The sequence below is a fragment of the Doryrhamphus excisus genome, chromosome 13, assembly GCF_030265055.1.
Source record: "Doryrhamphus excisus isolate RoL2022-K1 chromosome 13, RoL_Dexc_1.0, whole genome shotgun sequence".
NCBI classification, from domain to species: domain Eukaryota; kingdom Metazoa; phylum Chordata; class Actinopteri; order Syngnathiformes; family Syngnathidae; genus Doryrhamphus; species Doryrhamphus excisus.
The window spans coordinates 14009137-14033653 of NC_080478.1; the positions used below are offsets into that span (position 1 = coordinate 14009137).

General features: G+C 39.9%; 3 protein-coding genes and 1 long non-coding RNA gene across 5 annotated transcripts; 3 read left to right on the forward strand and 1 right to left on the reverse strand.

Moving 5' to 3' along the window:
• Positions 1-350: 350 nt before the first annotated feature.
• On the reverse strand, positions 351-6487 carry zgc:154055 (uncharacterized protein LOC556036 homolog). 2 transcript variants are annotated; one of them, XM_058090478.1, is made up of 11 exons: positions 6221-6487; positions 6024-6080; positions 5635-5743; positions 5439-5564; positions 4777-4950; positions 4476-4693; positions 3682-3843; positions 3435-3576; positions 1964-2184; positions 1257-1408; positions 351-580 (listed from the first exon to the last, which is right to left on the reverse strand). In XM_058090478.1, exons 1-11 carry the CDS (start codon positions 6403-6405, stop codon positions 480-482), a joined length of 1647 nt encoding a protein of 548 aa, XP_057946461.1. In that variant the 5' UTR covers positions 6406-6487; the 3' UTR covers positions 351-479. The 2 variants fall into 2 exon arrangements, with proteins under 2 accessions (XP_057946461.1, XP_057946462.1); XM_058090479.1 differs by lacking the exon at positions 6024-6080.
• LOC131140735 (uncharacterized) lies at positions 359-6418 on the forward strand. The gene is made up of 3 exons (XR_009132455.1): positions 359-878; positions 4496-4569; positions 6234-6418. It is a non-coding gene; the product is annotated as an uncharacterized LOC131140735 (long non-coding RNA).
• A 1412-nt stretch (positions 6488-7899) lies between the features above and the next one.
• Positions 7900-11162, forward strand: fam167b (family with sequence similarity 167 member B). Its single transcript, XM_058090581.1, has 2 exons — positions 7900-8438; positions 9338-11162. Exons 1-2 carry the CDS (start codon positions 8175-8177, stop codon positions 9599-9601), a joined length of 528 nt encoding a protein of 175 aa, XP_057946564.1. The 5' UTR covers positions 7900-8174; the 3' UTR covers positions 9602-11162.
• A 2095-nt stretch (positions 11163-13257) lies between these two features.
• Positions 13258-24287, forward strand: lck (LCK proto-oncogene, Src family tyrosine kinase). The gene is made up of 13 exons (XM_058090242.1): positions 13258-13403; positions 14225-14337; positions 14491-14539; positions 15119-15209; positions 15638-15736; positions 15833-15936; positions 16542-16691; positions 16767-16919; positions 19057-19236; positions 21895-21971; positions 23449-23602; positions 23676-23807; positions 23935-24287. The coding sequence occupies exons 2-13, from the start codon at positions 14230-14232 to the stop codon at positions 24129-24131; spliced, it is 1494 nt and encodes a 497-aa protein (XP_057946225.1). The 5' UTR covers positions 13258-13403; positions 14225-14229; the 3' UTR covers positions 24132-24287.
• The last annotated feature ends 230 nt before the right edge of the window (positions 24288-24517 follow it).

A 24517-nucleotide genomic window follows, 5' to 3' on the forward strand; every position in this document is an offset into this window, starting at 1 on the left:
TGTAGACTTTATACTCAAAAAAGTGTACATTTGTACCTGTCACTGAGATGATGTTGACTATATTGTGTACTACTTTTAGTATATACATTTTATATTAATATTATTAATTATAATATATATATATATCAATAGTATATATATAATTTAATATTATATAATAATGTATATAATATAATAATTATATTAATTAGCTTCAGTCATTAAATAAGCTTCAGTCTTATAATTATTAAATTATAATATTAATTAATAATATTTATAAATGTTAATTTTACTCCAGATGTAACAACACAGTTATGAACAAAAATATTATTTTTTATTTCAGTGTCAACAGTAACTGAGTCTTACATTTACACTAAAAAACACTGTCCAGCCAATGTTAATGAGGACTGATGTAGGAATCAAAATTGGAACGTCAAGGTATACATTGTATCATTCCTTCTTATAAATACATCTGTTGTGTCTTTGTTGATGAACGGTCATTAGCTGAGTGGTGTCTTCCCCCACTCATTGACCATGTTCCTTATTTCCTCCTGGACATCTTCTAAGTGACGGGTCTGTTGGGTCCACCTCAGAAAAAAGCCTGTAAAAAGCCACAAACTCAAGGGGATATAGAATAATTTAAAAAGAAACATAGGGTATGAACTAGTACTGAACTACTGAAATGCAAAACTTTGTTTTTCACCCGATGTTAGCAGGGAACTTCATGGTTCATGGAGGATGATGTAAGACATTATGATGGATGGATGAAATTGTACAATTATTGATTTGTGGAAACAATGGCTTGTTTTGTTTTCAGAGAGCTACTTGCTAGTTTCCCTCACCAGACCTGACAACACTGATGCATCATCATCATCAAACAAGTTGCGGTATTTTCACAGGTTAGTGTGTAATTATGTACAATTACGTAATTATTATTACCATACAAGCATAAGCATATCAAATAAAACAAAACGTAGGTTAGTGATATGTGTATATGAGTCTATGTTACGTTTCATCAATGTATTTTCAGTCTGATTTTCTCTTATTATGTCTACTCCGCTTGGTAATGTGAGTGTAAGAGCCACTATAAGCGTGTTATTTCATTTCTAAAGAGCTTACAAAACGTATAATTACAGTAATAATGCAGAATAGAATTGATGGGGCAAGCAAATATGCAAATACACAGATGCTCAGTGGGGCCAAGAAAGGGAGGGAAAACTGGGCCCAGCACGGCAGAAATAGCGCAGTCATAAATTCATGTGTGAACCAAAGCTCACCTCTCCATAGCTGTAAGGACTGTGGGTGAATTGAGGGCCAAATAGCCAACTTGGTGTGCTCATACAGTGGGTTGGTGTACTGCTCTCTCTCCTTTGGCTTCAACAGGGCCCGAAACAAACAGTGAGTTTTGTTCTTCACTTCTAGTGCACAGCTGAGCAGACAGGACAAATGTCATAGAATTAGATGTCAGGTTTCATTCTGAACAACACAGGGAAAATTAAGACACTTACAGCATCCTGGGATGAGATACAGCATGTTGCTAAAATGTCAGTGTCCTAAATGTGTTTAGCCAAAACAGTGTTTTTCAATGTATGGCTCCAAGAACTGCAGTTCCCATGATGCTTAGAGTAGTCAAACAGACAGTATCACACATGTCCGCAATATCACAATTCTTATGCAGCAATCGTGTTTGATCTGACAAATCTTAAGTAAGTTTGATCAAGTGTAGAATTACTACAACTTCTGCTTGAAGTTGATTTTGAATTTCGGTGAAAAAAACGTCTCACAGTAGCTAACGAGTGATGCAAGGTTTAAAGTGTCTCTCTGTATTTTTCTCCTTAAATTTGGTGGGTGCGACTTCTATTAAGGTATGTTCAATAGTTTCGAATACAGTAGTTTTTATATGACATCCCATCCTAATTTCTTTCCATGACTGTAAGTACAACATGATGTTTACCATCAATTCAAGAATCAAGGCAAGACTGACCGTTCCGTATCACTGTTACAGAGGAAGGTGCCGTAATTAGAGGCATAAGCTTCAGTCGCCAGCCTCAGTAGCAGCGCCTCCGAAAAGCCGAGTGCAAGGGGAAACTGGCACCATAGCTGCCACACACAGTCCAAGAGCAAAAGGAAGATTGGGGACTCTTGTTGGAGACGAGCATGGGAAAAGGCTGAGTGGGCGCATCGCTGTTGAAATGGGTGTCCTGCCTAAAGGGAATACATACAGTATATATTCATATGCAAAATATACAATACATATACTGTATCCATTCATCTCTTCCCATTGTCCATTGCAGGGTCATATATGCAAAGACAACCAGGACACCTATTAACATATTATTAACATACACTTGTCGTACCCACAAATTATTTACATGAGCAAAGGCAAAATACATAAATTACACACTCAATTACCTATGCACTCGTTGCTCACATACTGCTTACAGTCGTCCCTCGCTATACCGCGGTTAGAATCTCTCCCATTCACACTACATGGAGACTGGCTATCAAGCCGATATGCTACAGCTGAGAAGGACATGCCATCCACTCCCTCTGTGTGGAAGTGGTAAGTTTTTGGCTTCTTTTTTCCCCCACTCCCAATAAGTATATTGCAGAGGCAAACTAATTTGGTAGCTTGCTCTGCTAGATGTGGCTGTCTGTTATGTCAGTGTAAAAGTGGTTACTGGGTTGTTATTATATGTCTACAGGGCCCTTATAATATTTAAACCCATATTTAAATAGTCATAAATATGTTTTCTGTGCTCTTTTGTTTATTAATATTGAATCCTACTTTGCGGAAATTCACATATTGAGGTCTGGAACCAATTGACCGTGATGAACGAGGCAGGACTGTATAATATTAAACACTCCTGATGAAAATATTAAGACCAGTTGAAAGATTGTAAGAATATACATTTTCACAGTTGGATCTTAAGAAGAAAAAATGTAACCTTGACTGTACTGGTGACTTCTAACGTTACTGACATGACGAGGAGATCCCAACTGAGATGTTTTCCCACACAGCACAGAGGAGGGGGCGCCAACATGATCTGGGGAGGTTTTTTCTTCAATGGAACAATGGCGATTCAGGTTGTGCAGGAGCACAATAAGTGACTTAAGTTTGTTAAGATCCAAGAGTACAAAATATAAATTCTTGCAATTTTTCAGCAATCTTGATCAGGAATATATACATGTGGTAAAAGAGTGTAAGTATAAATACTGTTGAATCAATGTATTATATGTTTCCTATTAGTTTCCTCTGTGGCCGATCACTGGGAGGTAATCTTTAATTGCTTTATCAACATGCAGACAGAAAGGTGTAATTCCTAATCAGTGCTTTAGTAATGTAACACAAATTGTTGTTCAATAAAACTAGGCTTCAGTGTCTACCATGACCCTGAACACAACATGTAGTACAGAACATGAATGGTTGATTTCTGACCAATCCTTGCATGCACCTGTACAAACTCCCTCTCTAGAAGACCCAGGAAGCCCTCAAGTGTACGACAACTTGGGTCCATGATGATTTGTGCAAGAGTGCTGATAAGAAGAGTGCAGTCTATCCCGTCAGAGCCGTGAACCAGAACAGAGTGACCATCCCTGGGCCAAACACAAAAACAGAAAACAGTAGGCCATACTATACTAGTGAGGATACACGTGGACTGTATATGCATGTGGTAAACACCGCATGGAACAAATGCCTACCTCTCCACACACTCTGCCAGCAGGCCAGCAGTTGACAGAGCAGTCTGGACGTGAGACAACCACTTGGAATTTTCTAGCTTACTGAGCCAGCGGTCCATATTATGGGACTTGTCAGCACAGGCCTCCACCAGCTTGATTAGACTCTCTTGGAGTGTTTTCCCCCTATACAAACACAATTAGTTACATGTGTATATTCAGATGGTTCAAGGAAGCTTGGAAATCATGACACTGTGAAGATACTTCTTTCTCTTCGGGCTTTTCCCTTCAGGGGTCACCACAGCAAATCAATCTCCTCCATCCAACCCTGTCTTCTGCATCTGTCTCTCTCACACCAACTACCCTCATGTCTTCCTTCACTACATCCATTAACCTCCTCTTTGGTCTTCCTCTACGCTTCCTACCTGGCAGCTCTAAACGCAGCATCCTTCTACCAATATATTCACTATCTCGCCTCTGGACATGTCTGAACCATCTCAGTCTGGCCTCTCTGACTTTATCTCCAAGGCCTCTAACATGTAATGTCACTCTGATGTACTCGTTCCTGATCTTATCTATCCTGGTCACTCCCAATGAGAACCTCAGCATCCTCATCTCTGCTACCTCCAGTTCTGCTTCCTGTATTTTCCTCAGTGGCACTGTCTCTAGGCCAAACCATATGGCTGGTCTCACAACAGTTTTGTATACCTTTCATTTCATTTTATCTGAAGCTCTTCTGTCTGAAACTTTTCTATTAAATATGCAACTCAAACTCATGACACTGTGAAGACAGGCATCTGTTTTTTTCTTATACACACCTTTCCATTTGTCTGTGCAGTCTCTTCCAGCTGCTGTAACATGATTTGGATTCAAACCCGCCACCCATCATGCGGGCCTGCTGTGCCTGCTGAGGTGAGCGTGTGTCAATAATGTAACCTTTGTCTGAGCCCTCAATCACACACCGCAGGAGCAGTTCATCTTCCTTGCAACGCTTCCGATTGGCTCCCGCCAGCGGCTGCCCACTGCGCAGGATTACCTGAGAAGAGATTTTTGTTTTTATTCAAACACAATAAAGCTAAAAAAAGTGTAGAGAATTAAGGGAGGACCCCAAGGCCTCACCATGCCATTTTTCCTGTGGTAGTAGCAGAGGACAGGGAAGCGTCCACCCTGCCTGAATTTGGCCACCTTTTTTAGCGTGTCATCACTGATTGCCGTAGGCACAATGACAGCGGGGGGGTAAGATGGACATATGGAGTAGTCTTGGTTCACAGTGCTCAGTCTCCACCTCTCATGCTGCAAATGGGACAGGGTGCCATCAAAGCATATCAACTCAAATAACAGCGGGAAATGTTTACAAATAGAGCATAGTGACATTACATAGCATCTAATCAGTTTGCTGTGATGTCATATTAGTACTACATACCACCTCTAGGCTTCAGCTTCTGTGATATGCTGTCACACATACAACATATTACTTTTCTTTTTTTTTAATATGCTATTGTTGTATAGCTGAAGAGAGGAAATAAGCTGTACATGTGTGGTGTTTACATGCAGTAAGAGTCAATGCATCTTTGCAGATTTAGACCAAATTATGATGCACAGTACATTGGGATGTTGACTTTTAACACTGTCAGGATTGCACAACTGTAATCTTTGGAACAAGGGATATCCTGAATCTTGACCCACCACACAGCACTTTTTCCCTGGCACATTCCTGTCATGTGATTGTTGGCACACAATTGGGAAAAAAGTTGTGTTGTGTTGTGTATTTTCTATCTTACAAGCTCCTTTGTTTCTGTGTAATGCTTCTCAGGGTTTGAGAGGCCCCACTGGTCCCATGGGATGGCATTGGATGGTCTATAAAAGAAAGGGTACATCTCCACCACACAGTCCAGACAGGACAGGGTCTGGAGAAAGCAAAAATGAAAGTTATGAAAGCTGCTTGGATAGTCGTTTCATGTCAGTGATGTATCATACCTCGATAGATTGTGCGATGTTGAGACACTGTTCCATGCCTGGGATGTCAAACTGGAGCACACACAGATCTTTACACTTGATGACGATGGTCCCTGAAGATCCAGAAACCCTTAAAAACACAGCAAACAATTGCAACAATACTCCTTTTAGATGGCCCATGCTTTGGCCTGGGCAGTGCAGAAACGTGGGCTTGCACAATGTTGTTAAATGGGACTTCCTTTTTGTTGTAAAAACTGTAAGTTTTTAAGCTGCAGATGACATGAAAAAGCTGTTAGTAGTAGCGAGCCACACACACAACTGTGAGGGAGAACAGCAGCAACAACAACATATTTCCTGTCGGCTGTAGGTGCAACACTTTGCTGACATTGCAACACAAATGATCCTCCAACCTTTCGCTGCGGCCCGTGTTAGAAAAGAGGCCGAAGTAGCTCAAAAGGTTTTCCACACTGCTTAAAAGACATTTGAGGTGTTATTAGATATCAAACAGTTGTGAGTGACACATAAGTAGATCATGCTCTACCATGCTGGGGGGATAAATGTCATGCTTGTCTATTACATGCTTACATACTCACTCAAATGTCCTCACCTTTTTTCAATAGCATCAATGTTTCTGAGGAGCACCAGAAGTTGCCGAGGGCTGTCCTCCTGCCGGTCCGAGAAGAGCAGGTGGTGGCCGGTGACACACAGGGTGCCTCTGCTAGGTGGGTGCAGAGGCTGCTGGAGCACAACATCTTCTACATTGGCAGTCTTGATATGCTCAGAAAACTCCATTCACCCCAAATCAAGCACTAGCAAGCTTTGCTAGTGACTTGCAATCACTTCCTTGCCTGCATGAAAATGAAAGCAAACTCCCTCACTGTTACTCCTCCTCTCCTTCCTTCTACTGGCCCGGCTTCAGCTGCATGAAAAGAAGTGGGTGCTTCCCTCCGCTTCCCCCCGAGCATAGGCCCTAACATGCATTACATGTTCTTAATACTGTTGCAAGCCGTTGCTTGCTCAGGCGGCAACAATTATAAGTGCACATCTTCTTTTCTTTCTCTTTCGTTCTTTCTGTTTTCTTGTCTGAAGAGCTTGATGTTCAGATCTGTTAGACACGAGTCACTTGTCTTGTGCAAGTGTAACCATATCATGTTCCTTATTGTAATTTTGTTAAGTATGTTCAAAATGAACTAAACCATTAGCACTTATTCACATCTATTTATGAATGCAAGTGCTGGTACTATATATCTACTTTTTGTACTGTAAAGGAACATCACAATACATTTGAATATTGTGCAAAAGGTTCATTTCAGAATCTAAGTTGTGAATGTGAGGGTCAATGGTTGTTGTTGTCTATATGTGTCCTGCGATTTGCTACCGGCCAGTCCAGTAACCCGCCTTTTGCCTGAAGTCAGTTGGGATAGGCTCCAGCATACCCACGCCCCCTGTGCAGACAAAAGGATGGATGGAGTTCAGACTAACAGATGGATGTGAAGCTACTTTTACATTTCTTCTTAATTTATATATATTTTTTTAGTATTTAACTTTACTTTCTGTCTACATTTTTTTTCAGAATATTTTGAATTTATTGTTGTCATATTGTAACTTTTACCGAACCTGTTTTTTCATTTTATTTTAAATTGCATTTTTGTTTGAGTTGTTTCTCATAATATTATGATGTTTTAAATGATTTTTTCCAAACAGTATTTTAGTCTTTAATATTTCAACTTTCTGCTATTTTTTGCCTGAATGCTATGATTTTAATATTCAAATATTTGGTGTTATTTTTGTAAAATTATTGCTCTTTTTTTTCAATTTTTGCAGTATTTTTCGTTTTCTTGTTTAATTGCATTTTTTTACAATGGTGAGAGACGATTAAAAAAAACAGGCCATAAGTGGCATCATGGCCGCACTTTGGACACCATAGAATTAAAGGCTTAGGAAGTTTGCTCACCAGTAGTTTACAATATGTTTAAACATTTTGATACTGAATTTTATTAGCTGTAATCAATGTACACTGTAAGCATCAAAAATATTTTAAAAAAAAATACGTTTTTGAAATACTTGCGTAATGAATCTATGAATTACTAAATGAACTTTTCAAAGATATTTTAATTCATTAACATGTACTTGTACACAAGAAAATGAAGTTATGACTGAATCATGCGAGGACAAGGTGTAATGTAACAAATAACCACGAGATGGCGGCATGGTAAAATTAAGTTGAAAAGCTATCTCCGGCTGAGTCTAATTTTAACAACATAGTATCCATTTCTTTTCTGTTCATTCGTTATGACAACTGATGAAAGAAAACACAGTGGAACATCACAAAGCATGTGAGCTGAAATAAATGTAGTGTGTGCGGCAGTACAACGTAATAGTTTATGGAGGAGTGGTAATATATGTTCCTGTTTGTTAAACTTCCACACACAAGGATCCTTATGGCAAGTGGGATGGGCGGCCATTGCTTCTAACCGCCTATAAAAAGGAGTTTCGGACCTGTGGCGCTTAAAAAGGCAGGTCCACGGCAACAATTTTACACTGAGATCATCTCTGCTCATATGGAGTTACAACATTCAGGAGGCGAGGGAGACACGGGAGGTCTGGACAAGGTGAAGGCGCTGACGGAGAAGCTGAAGTTAGAGACTCGCAGACCATCCTATCTGGAGTGGCAGGAGCGGCTCCAGAGTGGACCGTGGAAGGGCAAACACCCACCCGAGTCTGACAACCAAACTGCGTTAAAACACAGCAATCCACAAGTGATCCCAAACATCTGTGGCTTTGACACTCTTGATGACGCCTTGCAGTTTCTCAGGAAAGAATTGGTGAGTCCGACAGAACTTTAGCTAATTAAGCTAGGTGGTGTGTGATACTGCAAACGTTGGTATTGATTTGATATAAATGACACATATGACACATATTTTGGGTAAATTTAAAAAAACGATTAATTATTTTTATTACATACACTTGTGATGTCTTTCAAATGCTGCCTTCAAAGCCCTCCTGTGTTCTATAGCTGTAGTTCCAATGTAACAATACGAAAAACAACACAAAAACACAGATATTCATGAAAATAAACATAGAAGAGAACCGTCAAATATCATATACTGATACTGAAATCCAATCTCTTTTAGCTCTAGCTGGCAGTGGAGAATGACTTTATAACAGCTTCCTTTTCAAGATATGTGTGTTTTAATATAGCCATTGTCTGTTTACTGTTTGATTCTTGATCATGCACTTCCTTATTTGTATATCATTAGGGTACATTTGCTTTACTTTCCCCCTCAATAAAGTATCAAAGTATTCTGATCCTTATTTTCATCTTCAAATACAGTATTTCTGATTCAGTGGATCTCTTGAGATTGTGCAAGTGTACATAATGAAGTGTATCCTAAGTGTAAATAATGTAACATGGTCGAGTGTGTTTGGGTTCTGTTTACTTTACTTCTGTCTACCACTTTTTCTATGAAAAAGCCTATCTGGCTAGGGTAACAAGCGGATGCTGGAGCCTATCCCAGCTGACTTAGGGCGAGAGGCGTGGTACCCCCTGGACGATCATTCACACGCCATACCTATGGACAATTTAGAGTCGTCAATTAATCCATGACTGACATCATGTTGTCCAGCTACACTCAAGTGTTTTCTCTCAGCCTGAAACCTTGATGCTCTACATACTTTGGTGAAAGTTGATACTGTAACGGCTCACTTTTTCTCTCTCCTTAAGAGGGAAATGCAAGTTCAGGACAACCATCTGGCTCGTCAGCTGATCCGCCTTCGTGGGGAGATCCACAAGCTGAAAGTGGAGCAGGTGTGTGAGCGCCACAAGGAGATGCTAGACAATGCAACATACGAGCTGGAGGAGTGTGACGAGGAGTCCGATTTGCTGTGTGACATCCCCATGAAGGCCACCTTCGCTCTGTCCACACCACTGAAACACCTGGGCCTCACCAAGATGAACATCAACTCCAGACGTTTCTCACTATGTTAAAGTTTTTTGTTCCATTTCATACCACCAAATGTTGAGTCCATATTTACTCTTTGGGAGGTCTAAACTGTGTCAACAAAGGGAAGCATGGGTGCAAGCTATTTGCAAAATACACAATGGCGTGTCATCCATGGAAAGTACACACCAGCATGCAAAAGCTAGCACAGATGCACCACTACATGAGGTACATTTGCAAAGCAAGGGATGTATCAGACATTATATTCCTCATGCTGTGACCAGCGAATGAATACATGTACTCTTTTGTCTAGTTGAATTTAAAATGGAGGTGCTAGTACGATCATTTTGAGTACCATTTATTTGCTCATAAATTACACTAAATGTTTTATGTGAGCTTTTGGCCACATTCCCACATTAATGTGTTTCACTCATGTCACTTAGCAGCATTTTGACACCTCTTTACCAACCCAAAGCAACCATGTCCTCCCCACCACAGTGATCACAGACAGGAGGCGGGTCTTATTGTGTTTTTTCCATGACAACACACACACACACACACATACACACTGCTAAGTGCCTATTTTAAGCTTTGTGTCTGCAAAGAGAACAAAATATGTTCCTTATCTTTGCCACAAATGACCAATAGCTTTAATGAAGTGAAGAGTTACATATTTTCTTGTGAGGCAATGCATGGTTGTTCATACAAAAGGATCTAAATTGCAAATAAGGATGTACATTTTAATTGCAAGTCAATATTAAAGACACCAAAACAGATTTTAAAAGTCTGCATGTTTTATTATGCTCTCATTTGACCTTTTGATACAATAGAGATCACTATGAATGTGGTTAAAATTTTATCAGGCGTAAAATAATGGCAATACTGGTATTTTACTATTTGTTTGGCATTGTTGCCAGGCAACCACTTTGAACTAAAGCACTTATCCGGTTAGCTTGGCTTGCTGGCTGCTGTCAGTACTTGCCACTCGTTTATTTGAAAGAATCTGTCAAGTTCAAGTCTGTTCTGATCATCTGTTTCTGAAATGTAGACAGGAAAAGCACCAAAATAGTTTAAAACTCAAAAGTATCAACAGCAGACCGAACTAAAACAAACATTGTGGTTGTGCCCTTTTCTCGGGACAAATATTCCCACAGACACACGCCAACATCTTGTAGAAAATCATCCCAGTGGAGTGGAAGCTTATCTGGTCTGAAAGGGGAACTGTGACCTACTACTTTTGTCCATACACTGTATCATGTACCCATGCTTTTGAAGTCACTCGACACCATCCCAGTGTAACATCCCAACATGTGAAGAGTAGAAGTACAGATATTGCTACACACAATTATTGGTACAAGAAATCTTGGCAGAGTGTAGTCTCTGTGTGAAAGAGAGCACGACTCTAGGACTGTTGCCAACGTGGCATACATCAGGACATGGATGACCTCGTGTGTGCCTTGGAACCTCTACAGTGGAAATGAATATCATATAGAAAATGGATAGAGGTCGCGGTATTGTACCCTGTGGCTTTGTTTGTCATTGAGTTTCTTTACAATAAAGTGCTGCTTACTTAGGTTTCTCTCGCCACTCTGCTCTGCCCTGCAGCTTGTTTCCCTTGACATTTTCCCCACATCTTTTCCACATTGTTATTATAAGAGCGGAGGCTGACACTGGACTGGAAATAAAGCATGTCACAGATAAACATATCAGGACACTTGATTTAATCTAGAAACACATTTCAAAGACGTCACTGAAGTAAACGCTGCTTTAAAAGGTTTATACAAGCGTCAGTGTGTCATATGAACGTGTCTGCACCTGCTTAGTCAACATGGGAGGTGAAAAAGACAGGAAACATTACGCATAATGATATAATCATAGTGTCTTACTTTAACTGGAGAATAGAATGATTTCCTGTAATATTTCCAAGCATCAGTGCTGATGAGGAAAATGGGAATACCCTTCAAGTGGGATGTTTTTCATTCGATGTACCAGATGACCAACTCATCTCATACGTACACCACACACTTCATTTGGAACGCCTGTAAAAAGGTCAAGAAATCCCATAACACAGCATTGCTCTGTTTTTAGTGGTATTGTGGTGTATAATGTAATATACAAAAGAAATTATTACTTACTTTCAGTATGTAAAATCTGTAGTACCTTTGACACTGCAAGTTGGAGTGGTATTTTTATGTCGCTGTTCTGTATAAATGGGTGGATCGACCCAAATACAGCGGAACCTTGGTTAGCGTTCACCCTGGTTAGCGTGTTTTCGGTTAACATATAAAAATTACAGCACAACTTTGCATCACTTTACATTCTCCAGTTAGTGTATAATAATCTGCGCATTTTGTTGTGTTGTTAATACACTGCATGAGTTCAGCTGTGTTCTTAATGTTTTTTTTTAAATCACAAAGCGTTCTTGACAGCATCCTTGTTGTTTACATGCATTTATTGTTAGCATGGAAACAGGAACTGGAAGTCAGCTACGTTGCCCTTTTATGACATAATCAGCGGCTGACTCTCAAGCGCATTATTTTATAGTGCATAAAACTATTCCCAATGCAAAAGATGACAAATGAAAGGGATACATTAACATTTAAGCTTTAAAAATATTTTTAATAATTAATTAAAAAATTAAAATATTTTTTTAATTTTAATTTTAATTTTAATTTTAATTTTAATTTTAATTTTAATTTTAATTTTAATTTTAATTTTAATTTTAATTTTAATTTTAATTTTAATTTTAATTTTAATTTTAATTTTAATTTTAATTTTAATTGCCTATGCCTATGCCTATGCCTATGCCTATGCCTATGCCTATGCCTATGCCTATGCCTATGCCTATGCCTATGCCTATGCCTATGCCTATGCCTAAGCATATATACTTATGCTTTTGTGCTTAATTTAGGTTTAAAAATGCAGAATTTGCCACAATATGCATATTTTTCTATTGACAATAGCAGTACTCAACAAGAAAACAGCATGATTTAAGTTTAAATCTCTAAAAGGAGCCAGTTCACCACTATTTTGGGTCCATTTGTTCTTTGTGTGGTGTAATACGTGCAAACAAGCAATATTCAGACATTAGGATAATTCAGTAAATAAAATACACATTCTACACTGTCTGTTCTAAGGCAGTCCTTCATGCACACACTTCAGAAGACTTCCTGTCATGTTTGGACTCACTTCCTATCTGTGCATGCAGTGTTCAGCATCTCACCACAAGAATAAAGATGTGGTCCACAGTGGAAAGGTTTTTCGAAAGATACCTCACCTCTTCAACCTGACACCATAGTTTGCATTTTGTGACAGATGAGTAGTGTCTGGTAAATTATATCAATGGAAGAAAAATGTAAACTAATAGACCACATGACAGTCAGTGAAAGACAATTCTAAAGCTCTCTGCATGTAAGTCAACGGTTGGTGCCAAGACTGTTATGTATAGAATAAAAACTGGAACTGGATTGTGTACTGGAACAATCATGTCTTAGGAAAAGTGTTGTCCTAACCCCTTCACCACGAGCCAAACGCTTCTCCAGCTACAATGCTTGCACACTAAGCACCTGTTAAATGCTTGCAGAGCAACCCTCATCCTCTCAACGACAGGAAGCTCTCCTCCGCTTCTTCAAAGTGTGTTCCTTTGTGTGCGTGTCTGTGTGTGTGTACAGACACACACCGACACTCAAGAAATGAGTTAGTTCAAACAAGACAGGCGGATGATGATATCTTTACTGCACAAGTGATGAAAAGTGATTACTAGATAGCTGCTTTTATTGAAAATACCTATGGCGGAACCTAAATTCTGATACTGTTGGGTCTGTGAAGTCAAGTTTTATAGCAAAAGAGGTGAGTAGAGCATTGTGATCATCAATATAAAAAACATTACACATAAACGTATGTTTGGATATGATTTTAATTACAAATGATATTTGGATTGATAATTTCATAATAGACAAATTCTATATACAATGTATGAGAGAGCTACATATGTATATACAGCCTATTTTGAGAATTTTACAGAAAGAAACTAATATTTACAGGTGGAGATATGATCTTTGTGAAAAAAGCCAACAATGTTTATCATATAGAATTATAATAATTCAGAATCATTGTTTTATTTATCATCAACAATGATTACACAGTTTTCAGCATCTTTCTGGGTACTGAACGAATCTGTCAGTTGTTGAAAAATAGACATAAAAATACAAATCCTTCTTTGGTCAGTACTGTCTATGCATGAAAAATATCAAAGAATAACAATTTGTGGGGTTTATTTTGGAAAAGCTTAATCTGCAGGTCATAAGAAGAGGAGTCCCTCAGTGGAAAATGCTGACTTTGTTTGCAAAAGCAACATTTTCCACTGAGAGCATAAGGAAGAAAGTCAAGAATTTTGTGTTCCTTGGAGTCTTGGTCCGCATGATTTTTTTTCCCATGACTCTGAGACTTTGGGGGAGATAGATTCTACATTTATCCCACTGACCTGGTTCTTTTCCAATGTGAACCATGTGATGTTGAAAGAACATTTTGGTTTCATCTGTGGTAGTTTTGTGTTTCTTGTGTCCTCAATGCAAATCTCTGAAATTCAATGTTTAGAATTTTATATAATCATTCATACTAACCATTATGAATTGTTATATATAGCATGACAAAGTGAAGTTATCTTGCAGAAAAGATGGGATGCAACTGCAGTTCAGATTACTCGGACACTGAATGGATCGAGAATTTGGATGTCATTTGTGAGCACTGTAACTGTCCCATACCTCCACGATCGTGCAACCCAGTAAGTGCAAGTTTACACTACAGCATTAACTTCCTGTACTATAGTTGTTACATCAATGTGTATTATAGGGAACTACAAAATGTTGCTGTATGATACAAAGTAAAATTCCCACAATTTATTTCATGTTACCTTTATCCTGTCATCTATAAACAGGATATAGATCAACTGATTCCCACTTCACCACCTTCATCTCCTCTACAAGGTACAGTAGTTTTCTTCTGTTTGTGTAACAGTACACTACAGTTCAGTATGTGCCTTGGTCTTTCAGGTCACAGGTCAGTTCATTTTTAGTCCAGTAAAAAATAAAAATGCAAATCAAACTGCCTAGCATTGATCATGTTTTCACACGTTGTATGACGTGTGAAAACATGAATGCACCATAGTCGTCCTGAGATGCAAAGGTGTGTTGCAGTAGCTAGCACTAACCTGACAACTGGGTTGATCATCTTAGATTATCATTCACTAGTGGTGTGTACCCATACATTTGGTACTTGAAATACGTAGAAGCATAACCTAAACCTGCATTGTGAACTAGTTGAACAATGGCAATTGTCACTTTTATTGTAAATGTTGATCCAAAATTGGAGAAGAACATCACTTTTAGGCATTTGCTGGTTGTCCCGGCAAAGGTCTAACACAAAATGAATTATTTGTGTAGAATAATCATGAAAAGACGAATTATATGAATTAAAGATCAGTCTACTCAGAATTGTCGTTTGACATTCATCAGCAAAAATATAAACTTCATTGTCAAAAACCTCTGCCGGCCATCCATTTGCAGAGAACCTGGCGGTGGCCTGCTACAGCTATGAACCCACACATGATGGTGACCTGGGGTTTGAGAAGGGAGAAAAACTCAAGATAATTAACAGGTGAGCTTTGACCTCAACATTTTGTTTTATTTACCTGGGTTCACGGGGTACACCCTGGACTGGTTGCCAGCCAATCACAGGGCACATATAGACAAACAACCATTCACACTCACATTCATACCTATGGACAATTTGGAGTCGCAAATTAACCTAGCATGTTTTTGGAATATGGGAGGAAACCGGAGTATCCGGACAAAACCCATGCATGCACGGGGAGAACATGCAAACTCCACTCAGGTCTCAGGAATTGAACTCAGGTCTCCTAGCTGTGTGGCCTGCGCGCTAACCATTCGTTAATTGGATTTACATTATTTCCTATGGTCATTTTTTGGAACAAATTGATAACAAAAAACAATGTACCTTGTAGCATGCACAGTACATTACCAAGGGTAACTATTTCATGGTATAACTTTGTTTTTGACATCCAGGGATGATCCAGAGTGGTATATGGCAGAATCTCTTACCACAGGACAGCGGGGCTTCATCCCACACAACTTTGTTGCAATGAACACAGTGGAGACTGAACCGTACGTCACACATGGCGATAAAGTGATACCACAGTACCGGTTCACCAGCCTGAAAGCATCGTTAAGCACCGTTCAGCTGCTTTTTGCATATTGCAGGTGGTTCTTTAAGAACATTTCTCGAAACGACGCCATGAGACTCCTGCTTGCTCCCGGGAACACAAAAGGCTCTTTCCTTATTCGTGACAGTGAAACAACCCCAGGTGACAGATGCATGCCATCACTACACAACAGTAATATGTACTGTACTCTGCAAAAACCATAGCCACCTTGGTTTATTTTTTAATGACTGAATGACATCTTAACAAGCTATTACATTTTGGTTGATAAGGGTGTGTGTGTGTTCGATATTTCCAATCATGGTTATCATTACCATGATTTTTTACCATGATTTTTCAGAATAATGGACATTAATTATACAATAATTCATACAGTGGATATGTAGTGCAGCAGCACAAAAAGCATATTTTATTGCCTTAGCCCAGGCTCAATTCCTGGAGTTCTCCTTTTGCAGCAGCAGGAGTAGACCAAACACTTATAGAGCAAAACCTATGGAAATTGTAAAATCCAATTTACCAAAATGAACTCGAATGGCACACAGCACCGTACAGTACAGATATAAGCTATGGTTGAACTGTTGAAAAAAGTGAAAAAAGAACGGTGGTGTGTTTGTGTTTGGCTTTCCAACCACATTGCAACAGGTGTCAGTTTCTGCAGTGAGCAGCGTGTGTTTTGACAAGAACGAGGCAAAAGATGGAGATCTAAACCATCCAAACTACACTATTTTTGCACTTTTTTGTTGTTTCAGGGTCATACTCCTTATCAGTCAGGGACTTGGACCAAAGCACCGGTGATGGAGTGAAGCACTACAGGATCCGAAACCTAGATCGTGGTGGCTTCTACATCACCACCAAGTTATCTTTTAATTCACTGAAGGAGCTTGTCCAGCACCATTCACGTATGTTTATCCAGCACCCATTGACACATGCCGTGTATATCTTCGGGTTCTTCTAATTCACTTTTCATCACCCAGGTGATGCGGATGGTTTGTGTACCAAGTTGGTGAAGCCTTGCCAGTCAAGAGCACCTCAGAAACCTTGGTGGCAAGATGAGTGGGAGATCCCTCGAGAGTCCTTGAAATTGGTGAAAAAGCTTGGTGCAGGCCAATTTGGAGACGTCTGGATGGGTAAGAGAGACCTTTATGTCTGGACGTATTGCTGTTTATGTGGAAAACACATCAATGCCAGCACTCCAACTTGTATTTTGTAATATACCGATTATTATTATCCTTCTTCTATACGCAGTGGCCACTTTGATACATTTCTTACATTGAATATTCTAAAAGCAATCCAATGTGGGTCAGTTTATGATGTTATTTATTCATTCATTTTCTACCGCTTTTTCCTGGAGCCTATCCCAGCTGTCTTGGGGTGAGAGGCGGGGTACACCCTGGACTGGTCGCCAGCCAATCACAGGGCACATATAGACAAACAACCATTCACACTCACATTCATACCTATGGACAATTTGGAGTGGCCAATTAACCTAGCATGTTTTTGGAATGTGGGAGGAAACCGGAGTACCCGGAGAAAACCCATGCATGCACGGGGAGAACATGCACACAGAGATGGCCGAGGGTGGAATTGATGATTTTATTTGAACAAAATTTAGCTTTGTGTTTCAGATGGCCAAACAAATTAGTCTAAGATTTAATAACACAGTACAGACCAAAAGCAACCCCATGCTCCCAACCCCATTCATAAGGCAAGAAACTCCACTAGGCAACATCTATGAAGTGAAAACAATCAAGATATTCTTAAGTGTGGGCAAGCTTGACCCTGAGGATCAGGCAAGGGATTCCCCTGTCATGCAGCATAACTAAAACTCTATGAATCTACCTTTCCATGGAACTTCTGCAGTTGAGGAATTCTTAGTTAACAGTAGATGCATTGTTCAAGTTCACCCAGAGGCCAAGTAGTTGTTTAAATGGGTAAAAGTTATATAATCTGAGTCACGACCCCTGTATCATTAATTGGAGGCATAGTTCCTTTCTTTTTAAAAACGCCCTCATACCAGCTGTGATGAACTATTGCCACAGTGTGTGTGGAAAACATGACCAACACTTGAACTTGTCCGCATATCGCAGTCACTTCATACTACAGTGGAATCCTTAAGATTCAACACAAGCTGATCAATTTTATTACATATAATATTTCTCTCCCGAACAAGAAATTGAACTGGTAACATAATAGCTTCTTCATATATGTCATTGGTTACCCCGGAAAGTAAATATTGCGTAACCTTTTTTCAAAAACAATTAAATAAGAATTTGGGTTTAGCTTTGTAGTTTCTCAGAGAGATGTTTTATGAGAATAGAGGCTGAGGGCTGAGCTCGTGACTAGCAATTCTCTAGCAAACCACTAGGGGACAGTGTTTTCCCGAGAGTCAGCATGCACTATTTAGCTTTCAGTGCAGCTACTGGTCATTTTGGCTTTGTGGCTCCCCCGGTACCCATCTATCCTTTTGGGGAGTGGTGTCTCGCTGTTTTTGGGGGCTGGGTCTTGGAGGGTCTTGGTTGTGACCACCCTTGTGGGGCCGGTGGTTCTCTGGTGGTGGAGGCCTTGCTGCCTGTTACATGTACACACATACACATACATATATGCATGTATACAGTATATACATGCAGACATGCAGCAGCCTCAGTAGGGAAGCCCAGACTTCCCGGGCCCCGGCCACCTCCTCCATCTCCACTGGTAGGACACCAAGGCATTCCCAGGCCAGCTGTGAGACATAATCCCTCCAGCGTGTCCTAGGTCTGCCCCAGGGCCTTTTCCAGGCTGGGCATGCCCAGAAAACCTCACCAGGGAGGCGTCCAGGAGGGGTCCGGACTAGATGCCCGAGCCACCTCAACTGGCTGCTCTCAATGTGAAGGAGAGGAGGCTTTACTCTGAATCCCTCCCGGATGACTGAGCTCCTCACCCTATCTCTTAGGGTGAGTCCAGCTACCCTGCGGAAGAAACTAATATCAGCCGCTTGTATCTGCGATCTCGTTCTTTCGGTCACGACTCAAAGCTCATGACCATAAGTGAGTGTGGGAACATAAATTGATTGAGAGATTTGGCTTCCAGATCAGCTCTGTTTTCACCATAATGGTCCAGTACAGCAATCCCGATCCAATATGTTTTCTCAATTTTGAACACCTGAGTGCACCACAACTTTAAATCTTGACTTGCTTGTCAGGTTTTTAGACAACAGGTTCAGCGAGAGTGTCATGTACAATAATGTAAATGTAGTATATCTTCCTGTTGTTTCTCCATTTTCAGGTGTCTACAATAATGACAGAAATGTTGCCGTTAAGGTTCTGAAGATCGGCACAATGTCAGCAGAAGCTTTTCTGGCAGAAGCCAACATGATGAAAAACCTACTACATCCTCGCCTTGTGCGCCTCTTTGCTGTGGTTAGCCAGGAGCCCATCTTTATTGTCACAGAGTACATGGAAAACGGTACGTATGAGACTTATGTATGAGACTTTATGAGACATCTGCCAGTAAGAGGCCTCAACAGATAAAATGAATCAGAATTTAGTCGATGGTTAAATCCAGAAAACGACATTGGCGCAAGCACAAAGACAGTGTTATGTCAGCCATGTTCAGGATCAAACATGTCAGTTTGGTTTCAGTCTCTGGTTTGGAGGACACATGCTTGAACAACACCCGGACTGCCCCTGGTGTTTTATCTTTTTCATGAGTCATATTGTAGAGTACATTTCATGTGTTCTCCTCTAAAGTGAGTCAGTGAATTTTGTAGACCTTTTCAACAGCCAACCACAACTACCCACCATGTTACCGTATACAGCACATGGTGGAGCACAGTCAGCCAAATACAGACAAACTACCGTAAACAAGAAAGCACTCAGTAAATCACACCTCCTCCAAGGCCAAACAGTCTTATTCATATTTTTCAGACTTGCTTGGCTGACAAATCATGTCAGCAAGTGTAGCTTGCTGAATCTGGTTGGTTACTCAATGCAAGTGAAGTGTAACAGCAAAAAGTGAAAACACAGTTTTGTGCCAGCAACTTTATTTGGATCATCACCAAAATTAATTTCCTGGCATGTGTACCTTCAGAACGCTTCATGAAAAACGGGTGGGTGAAGTTTGACTGATTTTGCATGCTCCTGCAGATGTTGTAACATTACTGGTGTTTACTAATCAAAGGGAAGTCCCTCTGGTCTAACTGGGGGGGTGGGTGGATAGTGGTGGGTGTTAGAGATGGAGAAGGTGATTCAGCAAGTTATTGTTCTCTTGATGATGATGATGATGATGATGATGATGGCTGGCTCCTCTCCAGAAACAGTAGCGCTCACATGCATCCGCAGGGACTAACACGCATTTAAGAGCACATGCACTGACACATGTCGTCCAATTCTGGCCAGCCCAGTTACTGGAGTAAACAACAATGGCAGTTTGTACCGTATCTTGCCACTTGATCTTCCTTTCATTTTCTTTTTAACAATAACAATAGGGATGTGAACAATGAGTAAACACACAAGTGATAAAAACATTGGCTAAGTAAGGTTTAAGGTCAATCTCCAGAGGTTGAATATTTCTTGTCACACACAAAACAATGCCAAAATTAACCGTGGTGTTGTCATAAACCACCTCAGTTTTACATCTCGACTGAATGGAGTTCCTTTGTAAAAGTCCAGTATAAGTGGCCTGTAAAAACCACCAGCAGCGGCTCTACATGAGCGTCTCTCTTTGTCTGCCATCCACGTGAAGACAGGAAACAATTGCTGCCTCTGTTGTCAAGAGAAAGGATGGCTCGGAGTTCCCGTCTTTTCAGTTTGTGCCTTTCTTTCCCATCGACGACAACAAAGATGGAAAAATAACAAGCGTGTCGTCAGAGCCTCCTTGTGTGACCTTGACAAAGAGCATTCATTTGGGCTCTGCGACTTCAAAAGCAATCGAGGCAAAGGGCAGCAGAGCCTCTTCTTTCCTGGCGGAGACATTCCTTTTTTTAACTGCTTCCTTTTGGGTTGATGTGGCTAGCTGGCATGCAGAGGTATTGTTCTGCTCTAATCATACCACCCCCAAAAAAATCTCAGGAAGTGCAGTCGACTGTCAGACTTAGCATCAACTTGACTGATGCTACATGTACTTCCTGCCACTGTTATGTTCCCAGATATGAACTGCTATTGTGGTCCAAGTACATCTGCTTACGTACGTATATGCCTGCATGCTATTGCATTATGAGGAAATTGTCAGCATTGTTTTTAACAAACTAATATTATTAACCTGACATTAACACATTTTATACACACATCATTGCAAAGTAAAATTAGTAAAAGTAAACACCTCAGTCAAAGCCACTTACAGTGTTGTGAAAAAGTGTTACATTGTTTAGATCATCAAACAAATTTAAATGCTAGCCAATGCACACAAAATAATCCAGAAAAGGTCACAAAGCAATTTCTAAAGCTTTGGGACTTCAGCTAACCATAGTGAGAGGCATTATGACCCCAACATCTTGATGATCCCCAAGACCTTTGGAAAAATAGTGTGTGGTTGACGAGACAAAAGTTGAACTTTTTGGAAGGTGTGTGTCCCATTACATCTGGTGTAAAAAAATAACGCATTATAAGTGCATTATAATATTGGTAAAATATAGTGGTGATAGTGTGATGGTCTGGAGCTGTTTTGCTGCTTCAGGACCTGGAAGACTTGCTGTGAGAAAGGAAACAATGAATTCATCTGTATGTGACCTCAAGCTGAGACTAACTTGGGTTCTGCATCAGGACAATGATCCAAAACATGTCTACCTCTGAATGGCTGAAGAAAAACAAAAGGAGGACTAGTGGCCTAGTCAAATGTACAGTCTTTGAGATGCTGTGACACCTTAAAAATGCGGTTCATGCTGGAAAACCCCCTAATGTGGCTGAATGACAACAATTCTGCAAAGATGAGTGGGCCAAAATTCCTCCACAGCGCTGTAAGAGTCTCATTGGAAGTTGTTGCTGCTCAGGGCGGCCCAACAAAAGTCATTATAGTTTATACTGACTGTATATATAATCCGCATCATTACCTCCATTTAATGAAAACAAAATAGATTATGTTCTAAGAGCAGTCTTAATGACTCTATTTACTGTATGTTGTTGACAGGAAGCCTGCTGGATTACCTAAAAACAACACCGGGGAGTCACTTGTCAGTGAAAGCATTGATAGACATGGCATCTCAGGTAAGGCAGCTCAGGGTCACTATTTTATTTATTCTTTCACTTTCTGTCAGCAAGAACCTAACAGAGGTCAGCCACTATAGCAACGAGGCATAAACTACTGATGGGAAACCTGATTAATCTTACTTAGGGACTCAACTCAAGTTCTTTTGAGTCACCCAGAAGAGCGAATCAAGTAGTGTTCCCTCGCTACTTCACAGTTCACCTTTCATGAATTTGCATGGATTGTGATCTGCGTCCTTGTGGTGTATTAGAGTGATCTATCGGTGTTCTGTTGTATGTCTCTTGTTATTGCAATTTTACGGGGTGTGGACACAGAGGCCCTCAGTTTCCTAACTACGGTGCCAACCACTGAAGTCTTCAAACAGACTGGTGCACATGTCAAGTTTCTGACAAGTCCTGCTGGGCCAATGGCACCTATGACATACATTCTTTACAGGTCTGAAATGTGCACCTCAGACCAAGTCAACAAAATTCTTGAAATCCCATCATTGTTTATTTTCCAGGAAGCTCATACCTCAATTTTATCAAAAAAAAGGGGTCAGTTATATAAAAAAGCAGTTGTGACAAGAATTAGGCTATATCGCTGGTATGCTTTGGTAACTGGGTAAAGGTTAAAGGGAGGGCTAAACTAGGAAAAGGCAAAGGTGGTGTTCATCGGCCACATTTGTGTACCTGGGTGGAGAACATGGGTGGAGATGAGAGATGCTGTCAAGTCTGGATGAAAAATTGCCCGAAGGAAGTGTTACCTCCCTGACTTAGGAGATTTCTGTTCAGGCGTCCAAAACATACACTGCACAAATAGTTCTACACACACACACACACAAACATTCATGCTGAATAAATGCCGCAAAAAGCTAAACCTGCAAAAATATATTGTGTAATGAGCTCCAATATAATGACTGTAAACAAGCACACTATTACTTTCTGTAAATAATTATTAAATTGATATAAATGATGGTACTTTCAACAATAAACGTTGGCTTAGTATTTTGCACAAAAAAAACTTTCTTCCACGTATTATAGTCTACATCCTGCAGATGCTGACCTTAATGCAAATTGTATTAGCATCGTTTATTACTATTTGACAAGCATGCAGGTCACTCCGTTTTTCTTATCAAATGATTTATAGCAGCAGATCAAAGTTTATACAGTCTTAAATTAATTCAATGAATTGCTTATTAACTATTTCAATGGAACCACAAATTATACGATTAGAGAAGTATTTAATTTACAACATATTTATCACAGTTGTAGTTTTCAGTGGTGTAAAGTTGCACAGCGCTGTAAAATATATATAATGTATATTTCATGTAGCTATAACTAAAACAACTTGAAATTATTAGAAATGATTAGAAATCCATCTCAGTATGACACTTTCATAAGGTGTGCAGCTGTACCTAATGAGAAGTCCATTGGGCTTATACAGTATATACATAGTCGATCCCGGTAGACACTGGTGGTTTGTCTCCCCCTGCAGGTGGCAGACGGCATGGCGTACATTGAGCAGAAAAATTACATTCACAGAGACCTGCGTGCTGCCAACATCTTGGTGTCCCATGAACTCATATGCAAGGTGGCAGACTTTGGACTTGCGAGAATCATTGAGGACAACGAATATACAGCCAGAGAGGGTAACAACAAACCCTTATTCACCAAGATGCTATTTATGAGTGTTTATGAGTTATATTGTTCATATGTGAATAGGTGCAAAGTTTCCCATCAAGTGGACGGCCCCAGAAGCTATTAATTATGGGAAATTTTCCATAAAGTCTGATGTGTGGTCATTTGGGATCCTTCTGACAGAAATAGTGACATATGGACGTATACCATACCCTGGTAAGCATTCATAACATTTGCATCTTACATTTTTATTGGGGTGGCCAAGGTGAGACCACCATTGGCCACTGATGATCATGAAAATGATGTAACTTTAATACTTAAGACCACTTCTGTCCTTGTTCAGGTATGTCCAACCCTGAGGTGATCCTGAACCTGGAGCAGGGCTACAGAATGCCAAAGCCAGAAAAATGTTCAGATGGACTTTATAATATCATGTGCCTCTGCTGGAGGGAAAACCCAGAAAATAGGCCCACATTTGAGTACCTGAGGAGTGTTCTGGAGGACTTCTTCATTGCCACAGAGCATCAGTACCAAGCATAGCCTTGACTGCTCAGAAGGACTTAGTGGATGTGGTTGCAGGGTGGGCTCTTGTCATGAGTCAGCTGTGTTTCATCAGTGTTCTTTCATGCTTTACTTTTTTATTATTAAAATGTGTTACCTTGTTTGTACAGTAAAAAAACTATACCTTTCAAAGATAACCACCATTATGTATCAAAATAATGTGTCTAGTCATATACTGAAATATACTGATTGTATTCACCCTGACTGTTTTTTTTTGTTTGTTTATTTTAAAACTAATTTTTACTGTACTATTTGACTATTTCAAGTAATACAAATACATGGCATACAAATTGTTCATTTATTTTAGTGCAAAATATTCTGTCACCATTACACCACATTAGAGCAAACATCAGTCTAACATTTAC